The sequence below is a fragment of the Pseudonaja textilis genome, chromosome 5 (assembly GCF_049901715.1).
Source record: "Pseudonaja textilis isolate UNSWEBS1 chromosome 5, rPseTex1.2, whole genome shotgun sequence".
Taxonomy (NCBI): domain Eukaryota; kingdom Metazoa; phylum Chordata; class Lepidosauria; order Squamata; family Elapidae; genus Pseudonaja; species Pseudonaja textilis.
This window is the reverse complement of record NC_141994.1, coordinates 46,962,675-46,980,252: the sequence shown is the minus strand read 5'-3', so window position 1 is coordinate 46,980,252 and position 17,578 is coordinate 46,962,675. Positions and strand designations below refer to the sequence as shown.

The 17,578-nt window shown below is 36.3% G+C and overlaps 1 protein-coding gene across 2 annotated transcripts in view; it reads left to right on the top strand.

Annotated features, from left to right (window-relative positions):
- Positions 1–17,578, top strand: part of CACNA1I (calcium voltage-gated channel subunit alpha1 I) — a 181,484-nt gene that overhangs the window by 156,727 nt on the left and 7,179 nt on the right. Inside the window, exons 28-33 of one of the 2 annotated variants that reach the window (XM_087934779.1) lie at positions 1,840–1,918; positions 4,275–4,396; positions 5,737–6,057; positions 6,658–6,804; positions 15,090–15,200; positions 16,471–16,636. In XM_087934779.1, the coding sequence (XP_087790905.1) occupies positions 1,840–1,918; positions 4,275–4,396; positions 5,737–6,057; positions 6,658–6,804; positions 15,090–15,200; positions 16,471–16,636 (946 nt within the window). The remainder of the gene's footprint in view (positions 1–1,839; positions 1,919–4,274; positions 4,397–5,736; positions 6,058–6,657; positions 6,805–15,089; positions 15,201–16,470; positions 16,637–17,578) is intronic. The other variant, XM_087934780.1, reaches the window with a different exon arrangement.

Below are 17,578 nucleotides of genomic sequence, written 5' to 3'. Positions count from 1 at the left end.
CCAAAATCTTTGTATTATCTTAAAAACAACTATAGGAGCTGGTTTGCAACCATTGTGTTGAAGGCAGGGATAAACTCTTTTCTGCCTTGTTATTATCCTGATAAAAAGCATTCACACACCATGCACCACGCAGCTGCTATTAGCTATGGATTAGAATGTATGTGGTTACCTATACCTGCACATTTAGAATATGTAGATTCAGTGGCCAATACTGTAGCAGATGATGTATAGAGAATAGATATCATTACTGTTGCGGAAATAAAGGAAGGAGACATAGAAAGGCTTAAACACCGTTTTCTCCAGGACTGCAATTTCAATTCAAATTGTTTCCAATCTTCTTCTTATATATCATACCATGTTTATTTTGACTGTCAACTACTAATGCTATTTTCTCCTACTTTAAAAACAGCAAAATTCAGTTGGCATTTCATATAGTATTAGGAATGTTATGCATATTATAGGTATGCCATTGAACATAAATCTATAGCAGAGCTTAGACTGTAAAATCATGATATAATTTCAGCATGTGGGTTACTTTCTTTTTTTAAGCCACAACCACTCGTTTTATACTTTCCAGAAATCTTAGGCAAGATATCTTTTACTCCTTAGGTTAGTAATATTAGTGCATTGATTATACTTTACATTATTCTATTTTTAATATTCTATGGATCCAGAAAATATAATTTAAATCTTACTAAAAATTAACTTAATAAAAATACAAAACTATTACAATGCAACCAATATAAAATGGTCAGAGCATGACAGCAATTATCAGAAGGATGGAATCTCAGAGATCATGAAATGTTCTGATTCTACCTCCTGGGAATAAATACAGCATTTACAACCCCTGACCACCCATTCCTGGGCTTCAGGGAAATCTCAAGCTTACTTTTTTCTGCAATTGGATAAAAACAATTGCAAAAACTCTTCTTAAATTATCAGCATGTGAAAATGTGTTTTCTAACGCATGAATCAGCAATTGCTCCAAGAACTCTAAAAAACACAGTGCCTTCTTTCTTCTTTCTAAAGCCTTTAATAAAATTACATTTTAGAAGCTGCAGAGATGAAACCATAGTTAAGGCTGTGCTGTGAGTTTTACTCAAGGCAGCAAAAAATGTTCTACGTTTAAGTGATTAGGCTGAATTTTCTGTTTTTGTACATAGACACTGCAGGGAACAACCAAATTATCCATAACATTATGCAATTTAGAACAAAGTATTTCAAAATTAAATCTCTCTTCCCATCTATCTTCTAACCCCTTTGGTTTTATGTCTATTTGGTGTGTGTTTCCATGTGAAAGTGTGTAACCACATGATGCTCAGCCTGTCAACCACAATATCTAGCAGACAGGTACATGTGATGGGCTTCTGAAAACTGCATGTTATTCATTTTGGGGAGCTGTTTTATAAGAAACTACCAAGGAAGCTCACCTTTCAAAATAATGTTATCCACACATTAAGAGTTCAGTTAGCTATTTATTGTTCAATTTATTGTTCTCTCTTCAACATCAAAGGGGATTGATCAAAAATTAAATTTGACTTAATTTCATATTAATTTTCATTTATTTATCTTTGATGGACTTTAACCCAAACCTTTTGTGCTGTGGGACCTCTGGAACTGCATGTTGCATGTCAAACATAAATTTCAGGATTATGCTAAGGTTCTTTTTCCAACTTCATTTAAGCATGCTTTGAATTGCTCAATGATATCTGATCCTGATCTTGAGCTGCCAATTGTGCTAATTCATGTGTTCTGTCTCTTTTCCTTTTTTTCAAAATAGGGTCTTTTTTATCTTGTGGATCCTATGAATTATTTGACATTAATTTGATTTACTTACAGGTTGGTAATCTTGGACTCCTCTTCATGCTCCTTTTTTTCATCTATGCTGCTCTAGGAGTGGAGCTTTTTGGCAAACTTGGTAAGTTTTCCAGAATAAAGGTGTGTCATAGAGGAAAGGTGGAATTGCCAACACCAATTACATCACACCCACACAGAGGGAGGAATTACCAAAATAGTATGCTAACTTAGAAATAATTCCTATGATTTAAATAGAAATCTAATGCACCTTGAGGACAGTAATTAGATAATTTGCATACATACATGCCTGCTTGCTCTGTTGTCTGGGTGACTGTTTATGGGCAACTTCAAAGGCTCTGCTCTCCGTTTTTGTATATTTTTAAACTGGATTCCAAATGGACAGTCATTCATATCACACAAGCTTCACATAAAGGACTGTCCTTTGTAATTTACAGTTCATGGCTGCCATAAATAGAAAACTACAATAATATGTTTCATTTTAGCTGAATGATCTGGGTATATTTCTGACTGTTTTCATCATTAAGAAATTTAGCATGACAGGGATTCCTCTTGCATATTGCCCATGGTTAGTCTAATTGTTTCCATTTATACTGTGCAAGATAGATAATTATTTAATGTCTGCAGGCAATTCATGTTTTTCTTCCAACTTCTTCAGAGACAGACAATTTTATTTTCTTAATCTTCAAGGCATTTCTAATATTGAAAAGGAATAGAATTTCTGTTTTTATCATTAGAAGGGACCCCTCATCTATATTTTTTCTTTATAACACCTACTGTGCTTTCCTTATGTCTTTGTTTTGTCACATGCTTATAAAACATTTGTAACATGGGAGATTATTAAGGAGAATTATTTCAAGAAAAATCCATCTCTTTGTCTTTTAAGCATAGTTTATTTTAAAACAGCTAAATGATAATAATAATCAAGGAACAAGGAGTTAATTGGTCTTCACCATCAAATCCCATTTTATAACCTACTTTTCAGAAACCCAGGCCCAAACCTTTATAGTTATAATAGCTTTAATTCATCTCTTTATAACCCATTTGCCTTTGGTGATAATGGCCAGATTTTGCAATAATTGAAGTAAATATGTATGAAATAAACGTAAGTACCACATTGGACCAGATTGCCTCATCATTTCCCTCTTTCTGTTGAATTGCCTCTGTCCTCACTCTGTTCTCAACCACTTTTTGGCTTGTACAATGAGAAAGCAACAGAAAGAGTCATTTACTGATCTCTTTGAGTCCTCCAGATCCAGGAATTACAAAATTTCTATATTTGATTCTGGGTGGGGTGACATATTCCATTCAGACATGGTGTGCAATCTGGGGGCTCCTGCTTGATGAGCAGGTGGCAGCTGTGGCCAAGGCTGCATTTATACAACTGCACCTTATCTGCCAGTTGCACTCATTGGCCCCATTCATGGTCACTCATACCTTGGTCACCTCCCAATTGGCCTATTGCAACACATTCCACACGGGAATGTGAAAATCTTAAAATCATCTGGAAGCTTCGGCGGGTCCAGAATGTAGCAACACAGGGAATTATCTCATTAAGTCAATGCGGACTACTATTCTACAAGCCTAGCTGGTTTCCAATAGGCTTCTGGTATGCTTCAAGGTGATTGTTATCACTTTAAAACCTTACATAGTATAGGTTCCTTGAGGAACTACCTTCTCCTAAGAACATCTGTCTGCCCCACATTCTCCACAGGGAGGACCTGCCTCAGGTTCCATCTTTTAAATTTTGTCATCTTATGGAATCTAGAGGGTGTGGCTTATCTGTAGTTGCTTCTGTTCTTGAAACTATCTCTCTCCCCTTCCCCCTCTCTGACATACAACAGGTCCCATTTTCCTAACCTTTAGGAAAGCCATTAAGACCTTTCTCTTCTGTTAGACATTAGGAGCCAGTTGAGAGTCCCCCCTTTTGGTTATTCTGTTATGTGTAGGTTTGATTTATATGTTATATTGGGTTATTGTTATTTGACAGCTTTATAAATCTTGAAATAAATTAGAATTTGAATGGAAGTTCAGTCATTTGTTTTGGTCACTCTTCCTACATTTAACAACATATTTGTTGATTACACATGCGTGCTAATGAATTTCAAGGAAACATATTTTTTTAATAAGTGTAATCTAAAAGCAACAGAAAAATAAGATTTGGAGAAAGAGAAGGCGGTTATAAGGCAGATATGTGGAAAATAAGACACGTTATTATTTGAAATCAGCTTGGTATACATTCTAGAACACATTAGGAAAGAGTTTGTGCATTTTGCAAAAATATAAAGATATCTTCTCATCCTGGTTCTTTTAGAGGTTATCATATGTTAATTAGATCATTGTTCTATCTAGGTTTGCATATACTGTAAAGACAGGTGTAAATTTTATAAACGGACTTTTCAAATCTTAAACCTCAGCTTCATGCCTATTTTTTCCTGTATAAAACCCCTTCTTTTCAGTATGCAATGATGAGAACCCATGTGAAGGAATGAGCCGCCATGCCACCTTTGAGAATTTTGGAATGGCCTTCCTCACACTTTTCCAGGTTTCCACTGGTGACAACTGGAATGGCATTATGAAGGTAATTGGGGCCATTTCTGGAGTCATGTTTTGCGCTGTCATGAATAGTGTCCTGAAATGGAAAGAAAAGGAAAGTTGACAGGGTTCTATAGTGAGCTTAAAGCATACTGTATATATTGTGATTTCTATGCTGCAACTATCTAATCAATGACTGCAAATGCCCCATATTACAAGAAGTGTTAGAATGTTATTGATAATGATAGACAGAGCCTGGCATGTTACATCTATCTTATCATTTGGGGGATGGGATGATTTTTTGCAATATTTTTAGAGCTTGTATGGAGTGTGAATTCCTGAATAGGCAAGAGGGAAGGGATAGTATAGTACTAAAACACCACATAAAAAACCTGTCACTCTTGAAGCATCATATAAGAGCAATGGCAATGCAATTCTTTTTACGGCTACATTAAAGCTAAAGAATATTGAGCCTGGGAAATCATTTGGGGAGGTGCATAACACACAAAGTGCCTCTGTGAATCTGTTCCTCAAGGCCATAAGACAGCCTCAGCTGCTTTTAGATTTGGAGCAGTTGCTTGGAGCCCCTAGAGAATTTCTAGGCATTCATGTGCTTCCTCAAAAGGCACTTCCACTGGGATAGCTACAGTGAACCATCTCGTAAAATAATGTTTAAAATATAACATTTTGGTAGCAAATGGATTTTGAGTACTGTAGTAATACAAAATTAGACCAACACTTTGGACAAAACGTTGTGATTTGGCTAAGACAACCTGCATAAAATCTCTGTTTCATGCAGATACTCATATTATCTTGCTCAGTAGGATCACTACCCCATATCTGTCCTAATTTGGATCCAGTGTAGGAGAGTATCAAATGCACATAAGTAGGCTCTACAAAGTGACATGATGGACTCTAGTCACTAAAATATTCACATTTCATATTAAATACTCAGTACTATAAAATATATATCTCAAAGCACAAAATGCTCTGTCTCAATAGAATATTGGGACATGGAACAGGGATAATTATGTCATTGCTGCATTATTTTCTATTCATGTGTGCTAAAATAAAAAGGGTTATCATTTTGTAGTTAATTGGGACTTACCTATCTGACAGATTTCTTGTGGATCCAGAAAGTGATAGAATGAATGAGGTACTGGTTGGAGTGGGAAAATTCTGTTTCTAGAAATGCCATACATCAAAGATCTTGAGTCTTGTTTAAATATTTTGATTGAAAAAGCAGCTAATTTTTGTCTTCATGTTTTTAAAATAACTTCTCCCTTTTCTCTGTGTTTTGTGCTCATGTATATGTGTTGTATGGGGAGTTGTTTGGTTTCCTTTCTTTTTGTTTTTCACTTTTTTGGCCTAACTTAATTCCTCAAGGACACACTACGTGACTGCACTCATGATGATCGGAGCTGCCTGAGCAACCTACAGTTCATCTCTCCACTCTACTTTGTTAGCTTCGTGCTCACAGCCCAATTTGTCCTCATCAATGTTGTAGTAGCTGTCCTTATGAAGCACCTAGATGACAGCAACAAGGAAGCACAGGAGGATGCAGAAATGGATGCTGAGATTGAGCTTGAGATGGCACATGGATTGTGCCCTCATAGCACGAGCTCATTGAATCCTGGACAAGATGGAGGAGGTGGGAGAAAGGACTCTGAAGGACATCTATGCATGACATGTTACTCTCCAGCACAGGTAGGCGGAGGATTTTTCCTTGTTGTTAGCAAGTTTTTGGCACATTAATTTGGGAGAACAAAGTTAGTTTAGAAGAGTGTAGAGAGTTATGATGGAAAAATGGATATTTAACAACCTGTGACTGGCAAAGATTCAGTTCTAGGCTAAGGGTTCTGAAAAATTCTCATGAAGTCAGAACTTAGAATACCAATTAATGCTTAATAGAATGAAATCTGGATTTTGTAAAAAGTTGAAAAGTAAAATTTAAAAAGATACTATGAGGCAGGCCTAAAGTACAGTAGTGGAACTACAGTGGCAAAACACAAAATTCTTTACATAAGATCTTGAGGAACACCTGTGAGGTTCTATAGCAAGTTTCAGTGGTGCTTCTCTACCCAATATCCATCTGACCCCTTCATTTTACATCATTGCGTAGGGCTATATTCTGCCTCATTTACTCATATTCTGTAGGACTGTGCACAAATGTGACTATTTACCACATAATTGATCAGCATGAGTGAAAGTGGCAGAAGATAACTACATTATGCAAAAGAACACTAAAACAAAACATGGAGTTCTTAAAATAATGTCTCCCATCCTCCCCCCTTTCTTGTCCCCTAGGAGAACTTATGGCTGGACAGTGTGTCTTTAATAATTAAAGACTCCTTCGACGGGGAGTTAATGATCATCGATAACCTATCGGGCTCCGTCTTCCATCATTACTCCTCGCCGGTCATGTGCGAGAAGTGTAACCATGACAAGCAAGAGGTAATCTGCGTGCGAGGATACGGGAGGGGACATCCCATGCTTTTCAGAACACACACATGCACACTAAAGACAAGGTCTTCTTGGGATTGTCTCCTAGTTATAGATAATTTTGACATACCTTTTGCCATTAACATGCTTTCCTGAAGGCATCTAGTTCAAAGGAGGAAAGGCACATTTGTGTTAATCAAAGGATGAGTGGAAAGACAGCTAGATTGACAAGGATACCTGGAAAAAAAAAACTTTCATCATTATGAAAGATGAGATACAGTATTAGCTCTGTAGAGAATACAGTATTCTGTTTTGCATATTGTAGAGTGGTTTGTGAAAGGAACACAATGAGTTGTGCCATGGTTTTCAAGATTTGGAGAGTATTTTTAAATGATATGCTTAGTTTTAAGTGGAACTCTGTTTTCTGGTATCTAAGTACTCTAAAACAGTATAGCTCAAGGTAAAATCACTTTAAGTTTTTAACATGCTGGCTACAATTTTATTTTGTTTTAGTTTTGAAACTTTGGCTTTTTAATTAAATTGTGCTGGTGGAAGGTCTGGGAAATGGAAGTAAAGAGATTTCCTATTGAGTGATGATTGTAAGGAGCTATAGCTTAGGTAGCCTGAATCAAACATTTTTGCATATCTTAGCTAATAGAATACTTCTTTGTCAATTCTTTGCAATTAATGTGAATGTTTTAGTTGCATAGATTTCAGAGGGCAGAGAAGTCCAGTTGAATGTTCACAAGTCAAGAATCTCATTAGTAAATACTTGGCTGATAGTAAAACTAGAGTTTTTATATCTTGGTCTAAATCATGGAGTCTGGCAATATCTTAGAATATCATGTTTATTCAGTTGTAAGTATAACATTTTCCCCATCTCCCACTACAATTCCTTCCTTTATGGCTTCATAATGCATGTTATGTGAGCAAAGCACTGCACTCAATGCATTAAGAAAGCCTCTTTCTTCAAAAGTCTTTCATGGCTGTCTCAATTATTTGCCTGCATAGACAACACTTAAATTGGAATCACCAGCAAAGTGGTTATGCATGCACAAGTACAACTGGAATGACCTTCAAAACTACCATCCAAGTCTCCCAAAAGAATTATGCACCTCAATTCTTCCTGAAGTATCAGTGTTCCTCTTTCATTAACTTGTATAGCCCAAACATTTAAATTACTATACTGTCAAAAAAAGCTTGCCAAGATAAAAACTATTTAATCCAAGAAACTCTTCATGCCAGCAACATATCTGTCCAATGCATTGCATCTCATTGCCCCACTTTTATAGCTTACTTGGGATGACACTGTAAAGGTAAGGGGTCCCTGTAGATTTGATTTGCTAGTCGTTGCCGACTATAAGGGGTGGTGCTCATCTCCATTTCAAGGCCATTGAGCCAGCGCTGTCCAAAGACATTTCCCTGTTCATTTGGCCAGCATGACATCACAGAGCATTGTTACTTTCCCAACAAAGTGATACCTACTTTTTATCCACTCACATTTGGATGCTTTCAAACTGCTAGGTTTACAGGAGCTGCAGCTAGGCAGGAGCTCATCCATTGCCTGGCACTCTTGTGTCAAACCTGGGCTGCTGGCTTTGATGGAATGTGAGACTCTAGTCCACGTTCTATCAATGCCCTTTCTGTAACAATTTGCATCTTATCATGTAAAAAAAAGTATAACAAATATTTCTAAAACTTGCCAAATGCATTATAAATGACTCATACATAATGCATTTATAAATTATAAATGTGACAGGTGCTTCTATATGGGGCTACATTCCTGGCAATTGCATGGCTGTTTTAGCTTATCTATCTTGTAGTTCTTTCAGGAATATTCCTCTAAAGCAGGAGCGTCAAACTCACATTGTCATGGCAGCATCACATGACATACCAGGACTTTTCCCTGCTTCACTAAACCAGGCAAGGACGTGGCCAGTATGTGACACACCTGGCCCATGGGCCGGGAATTTGACAGCCCTTCTCTAAAGTCTGAGCCTGTTCTTCAATCTTTCCCATTGTCTTCCCTTGTCTACTTGACAAATACAGTTATTTCTAGATCATCATCCACTCCTATCACATGCACATGATGATCTGAACATCACCTCAAGGGAAGAGTCAGTCTTGATTAAATCCAGGATGGATTGAAACCCTCAGTTATTATCTCCAGATCCACTGTCCAAAAGCATTTGTCTTTGTACCCGATTTGAAAACTATACTGCTGGAAAGATAATTGATTTAATTATTCTGCTCTTATATTCTGATCATATAAATGTACTTAGCTTTCATGAACTTGTCTAAATATAGCACCATATTCATTCCTCAAACTAAACTCCTTAATTCTTTAGCACACTGCCCATCTTTACTTTTAATAAACACATATCCAGGCGTTGCTATAGACAATAAATCAAAGGTAAGGCTTCCTCTTGTTCACCCTTTTATCCATCTTACATGAAGATCTCTTAGGCTGCTGCCTTGCCTGAAACCTGTCTATCCATTTAGCATTTGCTCTCCATGTTTGATTCTGTTTATAAGAACATAAGATATTGCTTACACAGGGAATTGGTGCATTAAGTAATTTACACATCCTCTTGTATCATTCTTCTTTCAAATCAGTATATATACAAATCTAGGCCTCACAGGCTAATTGTATATTTGTTGATGTAGCACTGTTAGCACTTGTCTCTTCATCTTTTGTAAGTTACTTTCTAGCAGAGTCCATTTTGGTATAAGTCCTCTCTCCAAATTTTCTCACCTTTTTTCTCATGCCTTTTTAGAAACTATTTCAATGTGCATTTGTCAATCTTCCTTTAACCTTATTTGCCTTCATTCATTCCAGGATTAATCTTGAGTACTTCTACCTAAACTGTAAACTTTCCTATGATCTATTTAGCCTTCTTAAAATTATCTCCTAATCATCATTTTCTTACTATTTCTTTTCTATGTTGACATTCTTGATTCTTTGTCATTTCTTATTTGACTCTGTGTTTGGTTGTTGTACATCCTTCATGTTTACAAATGCTATCCTTTATTCTTTGTGTCCTTTGCTTTACTTTCAAAAATTTTTGTTGTTGTTATTGTTGTATTGTTATTTGCTTTAATAACCACTTGTATGGAAAGCTGGTTGACCCTTTTGTATTCCAGTCATCAATTAGTAATACTTGGTCATCTTTTGATGTTGGATTTAGTGCTGCTTACAATTTGTTACAGAATCTCTCAGTATGTTTCACCATCACATGTGTATCAGGTGCACACATTTGTATAACATTGATGTTCACTGCATATCTACTAGTTCTAATAGATATTATCCTGTTATAAAGTGTAGCAAACCCATATATTATGATATCCTTTTTTGCTGCTCCTTTGTTACTACAGGTGAAACTCGAAAAATGAGAATATTGTGAAAAAGTTCATTTATTTCAGTAATGCAACTTAAAAGATGAAACTAATATATGAGATAGACTCATTACATGCAAAGCAAGATAGTTCAAGCTGTGATGTGTCATAATTGAGATGATTATGGCTTACAGCTCATGAAAACCCCAAACCCACAATCTCAGAAAATTAGAATATTGTGAAAAGGTTCAATATTCTAGCCTCAAAGTGTCCCACTCTAATCAGCTAATTAAGCCATAACACCTGCAAAGGGTCCCGAGCCTTTAAATGGTCTCTCAGTCTGGTTCAGTAGGAATCACAATCATGGGAAAGACTGCTGACCTGACAGTTGTGCAGAAAACCATCATGGACACCCTCCATAAGGAGGAAAAGCCTCAAAAGGTAATTGCAAAGGAAGTTGGATGTTCCCAGAGTGCTGTATCAAAGCACATTAATAGAAAGTTATGTGGAAGGGAAAAGTGTGGAAGAAAAAGGTGCACAAGCAGCAGGGATGACCGCAGCCTGGGGAGGATTGTCAGGAAAAGGCCATTCAAAAGTGTTGGGGACATTCACAAGGAGTGGGCTGAGGCTGGAGTCAGTGCATCAAGAGCCACCACATACAGACGGATCCTGGACATGGGCATCAAATGTCGTATTCCACTTGTCAAGATGCTCCTGAACAACAAACAACGTCAGAAGCATCTTACCTGGGGTAAAGAAAAACAGACCTGGTCTGTTGCTCAGTGATCCAAAGTCCTCTTTTCTGATGAGAGCAACTTTTGCATCTCATTTGAAACCAAGGACCCAGAGTCTGGAGGAAGAATGGAGAGGCACACACTGCAAGATGCTTGAAGTTCAGTGTGAAGTTTCCAGTCTGTGTTGATTTGGGGAGCCATGTCATCTGCTGGTGTTGGTCCACTGTGCTTCATTAAGTCCAGGATCAACGCAGCCGTCTACCAGGAGATTTTGGAGCACTTCATGCTTCCTTCCGCAGGCGAGCTTTATGGGGATGCTGACTTCATTTTCCAGCAGGACTTGGCACCTGCCCACACTGCCAAAAGCACCGAAACCTGGTTCCATGACCGTGGGATTACTGTGCTTGATTGGCCAGCAAACTCGCCTGACCTGAACCCCATAAAGAATCTATGGGGCATTGCCAAGAGAAAGATGAGAGATATGAGACCAAACAATGCAGAAGAGCTGAAGGCCACTATTGAAGCATCCTGGTCTTCCATAATACCTCAGCAGTGCCACAGGATGATAGCTTCCATGCCACGCCACATTGAGGCAGTAATTGCTTCAAAAGGGGCCCAAACCAAGTACTGAGTACATATGCATGCTTATACTTTTCAGAGGTCCGATATTGTTCTATGTACAATCCTTGTTTTATTGATTGCATGTAATATTCTAATTTTCTGAGATTGTGGATTTGGGGTTTTCATGAGCTGTAAGCCATAATCATCACAAGTATGACAAGTCACAGCTTGAACTATCTTCTTTGCATGTAATGAGTCTATCCCATATATTAGTTTCACCTTTTAAGTTGCATTACTGAAATAAATAAACTTTTTCACAATATTCTCATTTTTCACCTATATAGTTGCAAACCCTGAATAGAAATAATCATTTAATTCAATTCACCAAAATTCAGATATACCTAAAATACAGTATCCTATTTAGTACACTTTATTTCCACTTCAATAATTTCACTTTTGTTGTGCGCATGCACCTCACATTCCAGGTTCTAATGATGAGTCCTCCTAAACAAGAAATCCATCTTTAATAACTATCACCAAATTTCCTTTGGGATCTGGTCCATCCATGTTCATCATACACAATAAAAGTTTGACATTCTTCCCCAGTAACTGGAAGAGTGCCTTCCGATATGCGAATTTTATCATCTGTCACTCAAGCCTATCTAAATATTTTAGCTATATCCATATAGTTTTCTTGGCAACAATATAGCTTTACTGTTACATTTTTCCAGTTTCATTTTGGAGTACCTTATAGATGGGTTAGACTTCCTCACATCTGTAAAGCCCACAAGCAAAATAATTCATTCCCTGCAGTACATTGTTTTCAATCAATTTGCCATAGGCATTTTCAAACAAGTAGGATTATATAATGGCTGTAAACCATTTACATAGGATAGTGATCAAGGATATGTTTAACTAGTGTTCATCCATGCAACCTTGGGTGAAATAATTCAGAGTATGTCATTACAATGGGATTTGTTAAGTAATTTATGTCCAAGCAGGTTTAATTGATAAATTTCTTTTTTAAAAAAACCTCTTTATGTTATTTCACATTTTTCATGTTTTGGTTCAGTAATATATTTTCAGTCAGTCAATATTTGTAGCTGCATTTCTAGCTTGTGAGAAGTGGTTATATATCCCAAAATATTTGTAATGACACTAAATCTGAATCTGTGTAAGAATTATAGAGAAAAAAACACTCTGAATTTTAAAAGCTCATAGAGCAAAATCTACCAGTGTCACCAAACTATACAACTCCCTTTCCTGTCTTGTGATATCCTTGTATTAATAATTCAAGGAGAAAACTAAAGCAAAATTTAATCTTGATTTTAATAACATATTTGGAAAAAATTTACAACATTTCTAACTATATTTTGCTTCAGAAACTCACTTCTTAATATCAGTTGATCACAGGTGGCACACAGATCTTGATTTCCAAAATGCTAAAATTATTCAGATATGTTTAAACATAACTTGAGAAGAAAATAAATTAGTTTAATTCTATTAACTTTTCATCTGAAGAAACTATGATCACAGAAGAAACTATGAATTTTGTTCTGCAGAAATTAGGTTTTTCATATATTTTAATACATTTAAGTATCCTGTAGTCTAGGCAGTCTGTAATGTTCAAATATATATACTCTCACTGAAGTAATACTTTATTCTTCTTGGTATTGTTCTAATTTTAATGTTGGTGTCAGAAAACTTTTTAAAATAATTTATTTAGACTTCATACTGGAGGCATACAAAATGGCTAATTGTCTTCACATGATCTATTAATCTATAATGGAGGTTTGTAGATTTGAGTTTGATGTTTTCTTTTATACTTTATTAGGGTGTTCTTTTTGTCCTGGTATTCAATAGAAAAAAAGTTCATGTCTTACAAAGTAACAATGCAACATTAATCAAGTGTTCTACCATTAATAATTGGAGGTGGCTATTAATAATAATCTTACAGCTTTTTTGTTGTATCTAAATCACTCCTGAAACAAATAAGTATGTTTTCATGTGAAGTTCACTTTGGCATATGATAGTTTACTAAATTAGTTAGAGGTGTCATTCATACAAAGTTTGTGTTTGTATAATATGTCCCAGATATTGTGGCTGGTAGTTGTGTTGTGTTTTGATGTGATGTGATGCTGGCTTTCTTTTCTTTTTTAAATGTGTAGATGATTAGTGGTGGCTGTGTTTGGTAAAAACTTCCATATTATCCATCCTTGGACACAATCTAGCACACTAAGAAGCATGCATTAATCCTGTGGATCTTGAAGGCATTTAAGCTGACATTACAAGGCACTGGATTGTGTCCACAGTGCTCCAAACAGTAGTAGTTCAGCAGATAGCCTCCATGGAATACTGTGGTTTTAGTGCTGTGAAGATTGCCATCATTATATCCTTGTGACAGATTACATCATGACAGTGGATTACCATTTTGGAAATCTACTTCAGCCATATCTTCCATTAATTCCAAATGAACTGTCGTCTGAAGGAGTCCTAATATTTGGCACTGCCACTAATTCTGTTACAGATCCTGTCCAAAGCCATCAGCTCTCCATGTCACATTTTTCCTACTGTTTACACTAGCAAAATATTCTGCACAAATACAGGAAAGCAGAACTTTATTGAAGGATCTCTCAAATCGGGTCATAATAATAGAGATAAAATAATAACCAAGAAAGAGCAAATACCAAAATAGGTTCAAAAGTTCCTTAGAGACTGCCATTAAGTGAAAAAAAGTACTTTTAAAGTAAAGAATAGTAAGCTGGGTAAAATGAAAAATAAAAGAGAAGGTAACCCAATAAAATGAAAAGGGGGGGAAATCCCTTCATCCCTTCATCAAGGGATGATATTTAAAGAAGATGGAGCAATGGTGTTGGGGAATTATTTGTTGTAGGTAGCAAATTAAAACCCAGCAATTTGGGTCAGATATGTGAAATTAAGGAATATTATAATATCATAACATAGAATTTTGTTTAAAAAGAAAAGAAAAACAGAAGTTGAATAATAACAAGGAATAGAATGATTTCTTTTTTTCAGTTGGAAATAAGTAATTTGTGTTAGTAAGTAACACTAACTAGTAAATTCATAAGTTGGAATTAAGCTCAAAAGGTAAAAAGTAGGTGAAAAATAATAAAGAAAAGACATACAGCTACATGATTTTCATATGAATTGCATGATTACTACTGTTGAAGGCTTTACTGTAGCCATAAACTGCCTGTCGATGGAAATAAACTCTGCTATCCAAGACAAGGCAAGCCTTTTCTCAATGATGCCCAGACTACCTTCTGGGAATTCTCAGAGATTTCTCAGTCTCTTAATGTAGATTCAGTTACACTGAATTTACATTATATATTATGGAGCCACTCCTGGTGAGACTGAAAGGCTTTCTTTTTTTACTTCCACAGAAGATGAAATGGAGAATTCTTCAGATGACATGGTCCATCATAGATGCAAAAAAAGTCTATTTTATTTTTGTTTATCCTCATCTCACCCTAAGAATCTTTCATGATATGTAAAATTGAGTTAAGGCTCTTTAAAGTATGTCAAGTATGACCTTCTTCCTTCTCTTCAATCTCTTTTCTAAAGTGATGTGACTTAACAGTGATGTAACACTGTTAAGAGTGTTATTTGACAGCTTCTTTCCTGAAACTCACCCACCCCCCTTAGATCCAGCTGGCTGAAATGGAGGCCTTGTCGCTCAATTCTGATAAGTCTTCTATCCTGCTAGGAGATGATGGAGATATTTCCAACACTGAGCAGCCAAACCCTAAGGAAAAGGTAAGTTATTTATATATAGGGACTACCTTCCTTTGAACGAATCCATTTTTTCAAGGTCAGGGGAGTGGTGGGTGGTAGGTAGATGGATGGATGGATGACAAACTTCTATTTGACTTTTTCTTAAATGTTCTGAATTAATTTACTATGCTCTATATCAACTGTATGAAACTTTTAATAACTGGGGGCACACTTTTTTATCTTGTTTTATTGGAATGAACTGACATTGATGGCTGCATGGAATGGGTCCATTTCACACAAGTGTACAAACATTGTAATCTTAAAACTATAAAGTTTTAGAGCTTCTGAAACAGTACTAAAACTTAATATTTAAGACCATACTAAGCTCATAGGGCCATAACAAGGGGAGCATGCTTACCCCTACTTGTTTCATCATATTATTCCTGATACAGATTCTTTCATAAAACATGAAGTCCATATGCGCATAAGGAACATTTTCATTTTCCACCAGAACTTTTTCAATAAGGGAAGTCAATTACTGAAATGTATAAAGCGAATTACCTCAGTCAAGAATAAAGCTCTGATACATATCAGTTAAAGTGTTATCAATCCTCTGTGAGCTAGCTGAAAACTAAACCTGCATAACATAAAAGTTTGTGTTCTGACTGCTGGTCCCTCTCCTCCTCTATAGATTTTGTTTTGGCATGTTAGAAAAGCAATTGGTTAAATTCTCTGATGACATTTCTATTTTACAATTCTCTTGGGAATCCATCCGCCAGTCACAGTCCTGGTAGTTTCTGAAGCTCATCAAACATCTGATCTGTGGAGTGGCATGGAAGCTCAGTAAAATGTGACAACTTTTCTGGCTTTTCTGGCTGTTCTCAGAGCCAAACAACGAGTTGTTTAGCAGGCCATAAGAAGCTACCCATAGAGTTGTCTTCTTTGCCTGCTTTTTTTTCCCAAAGGAGGAAAAAGAAAGTTGACAGAGAAGAGTAACAAGAGCCCCAGTAACATATTTGTGCAAGATTGAAGTGTTCAAGAGGTTCTGGATAGTCATCTGATTATACTGCCACAGAATGGCTAAAATGAAAACAATACCATGGTAAGGGAACAGAATAAATAATTTAACAGGGCACATTCATTTCATGGTTAAATTCCCATGGGGAATGACACATAGTGCTAATGCCCTCTGACAGTGTATCACATAGATATTGCAGCCCATTTTTTCAACCTTGCAAAGTTTCCCCTTATTTAAATAATTTTGTTTCCTTTTTATGAAGCTTCATGAGACAAATATCTTTATTCTGACTAGGATGGTGAAGACAGCCCTAATTCTACAAGGAATACAGACTTGGAAGAATGTCTCTTCCCTTTAACAAATACAGGACCTTCTTTGCTTCCAGAAAGCCAGCAGTATGAAATGGAAAAAATCCCTTTCAGTCGAGCTCAGTCTTGGCTAAACAATGAGACCAATGAAGGTAGGCAATGCCACAGAGTTGACCTGAACTAATATGGTACCAAGAGATAGTTACTTGGAGCTCTTTCGTGTTAATGGGGTATATTCAGATATAGACATGAAAAATACATCAGTTATAAGCAACATAGTTATGAAGAAATTGATGTTTGCCAAAGGGTTTTTTTTCACTCACTGATCTAGGAATAGAAAATGGCACTGTATACAGATATACATCATTTAACACAATACCTCATCCTTTTTCAATTGAGTATATTCCAAATGGGTCCAATATTTTCATCAGGGACAATAGCTAGGAGACATATTTGAAAGACACTGAGTTGGAAACTCTGCAATATGTTTCATATGTTATCTGTAGTAAAACGATTAAAGGCAAGTATTAACTTCATAATTTTGTAAGGTCATTTTCCCATATGTTCATCTGTGTTTTAAAAGTCCTCTGAAGTCAGTGTCTAAACTCACCCTTCTGATCATTCTAGTGTTAATTTGTTTATTTTCCCATTGTTTTTCAAAAATCATGAGGGCAGCATAGATAGCTCCTGCCTCTTACCTTATAATAACCCTATGAAATAAGTTATTGTGAGACATGACTAGAACAACTTTGACGTCTCATGAAAAGGTAACTAGAATTATTTTACATTTTAAACAAACGAGATTTCAAAGTGCAACCCTGATGTATGTGAAGAAAAACCTGAAACATTGCCAAAATCCCTCATGCTGCTCGGCTGGCAAGTGCTGATTTGTCTAATACTAAAGGCCGTGCTCAAATTATGTTCTCTTAGGGAAAATTATCCAGGGAATAGGAAATATGTTAGCCAATAGAGCTGGATGACTACACCTTGCTAGATGTGCCAACCAAGAGCAAAATGAATTAGTGCTTCCAAAGGAAGAGACTAGAGTTGTAAGAGAAGGAGCTTGATTTTCTCGGTTTCCCATTAAACATAAA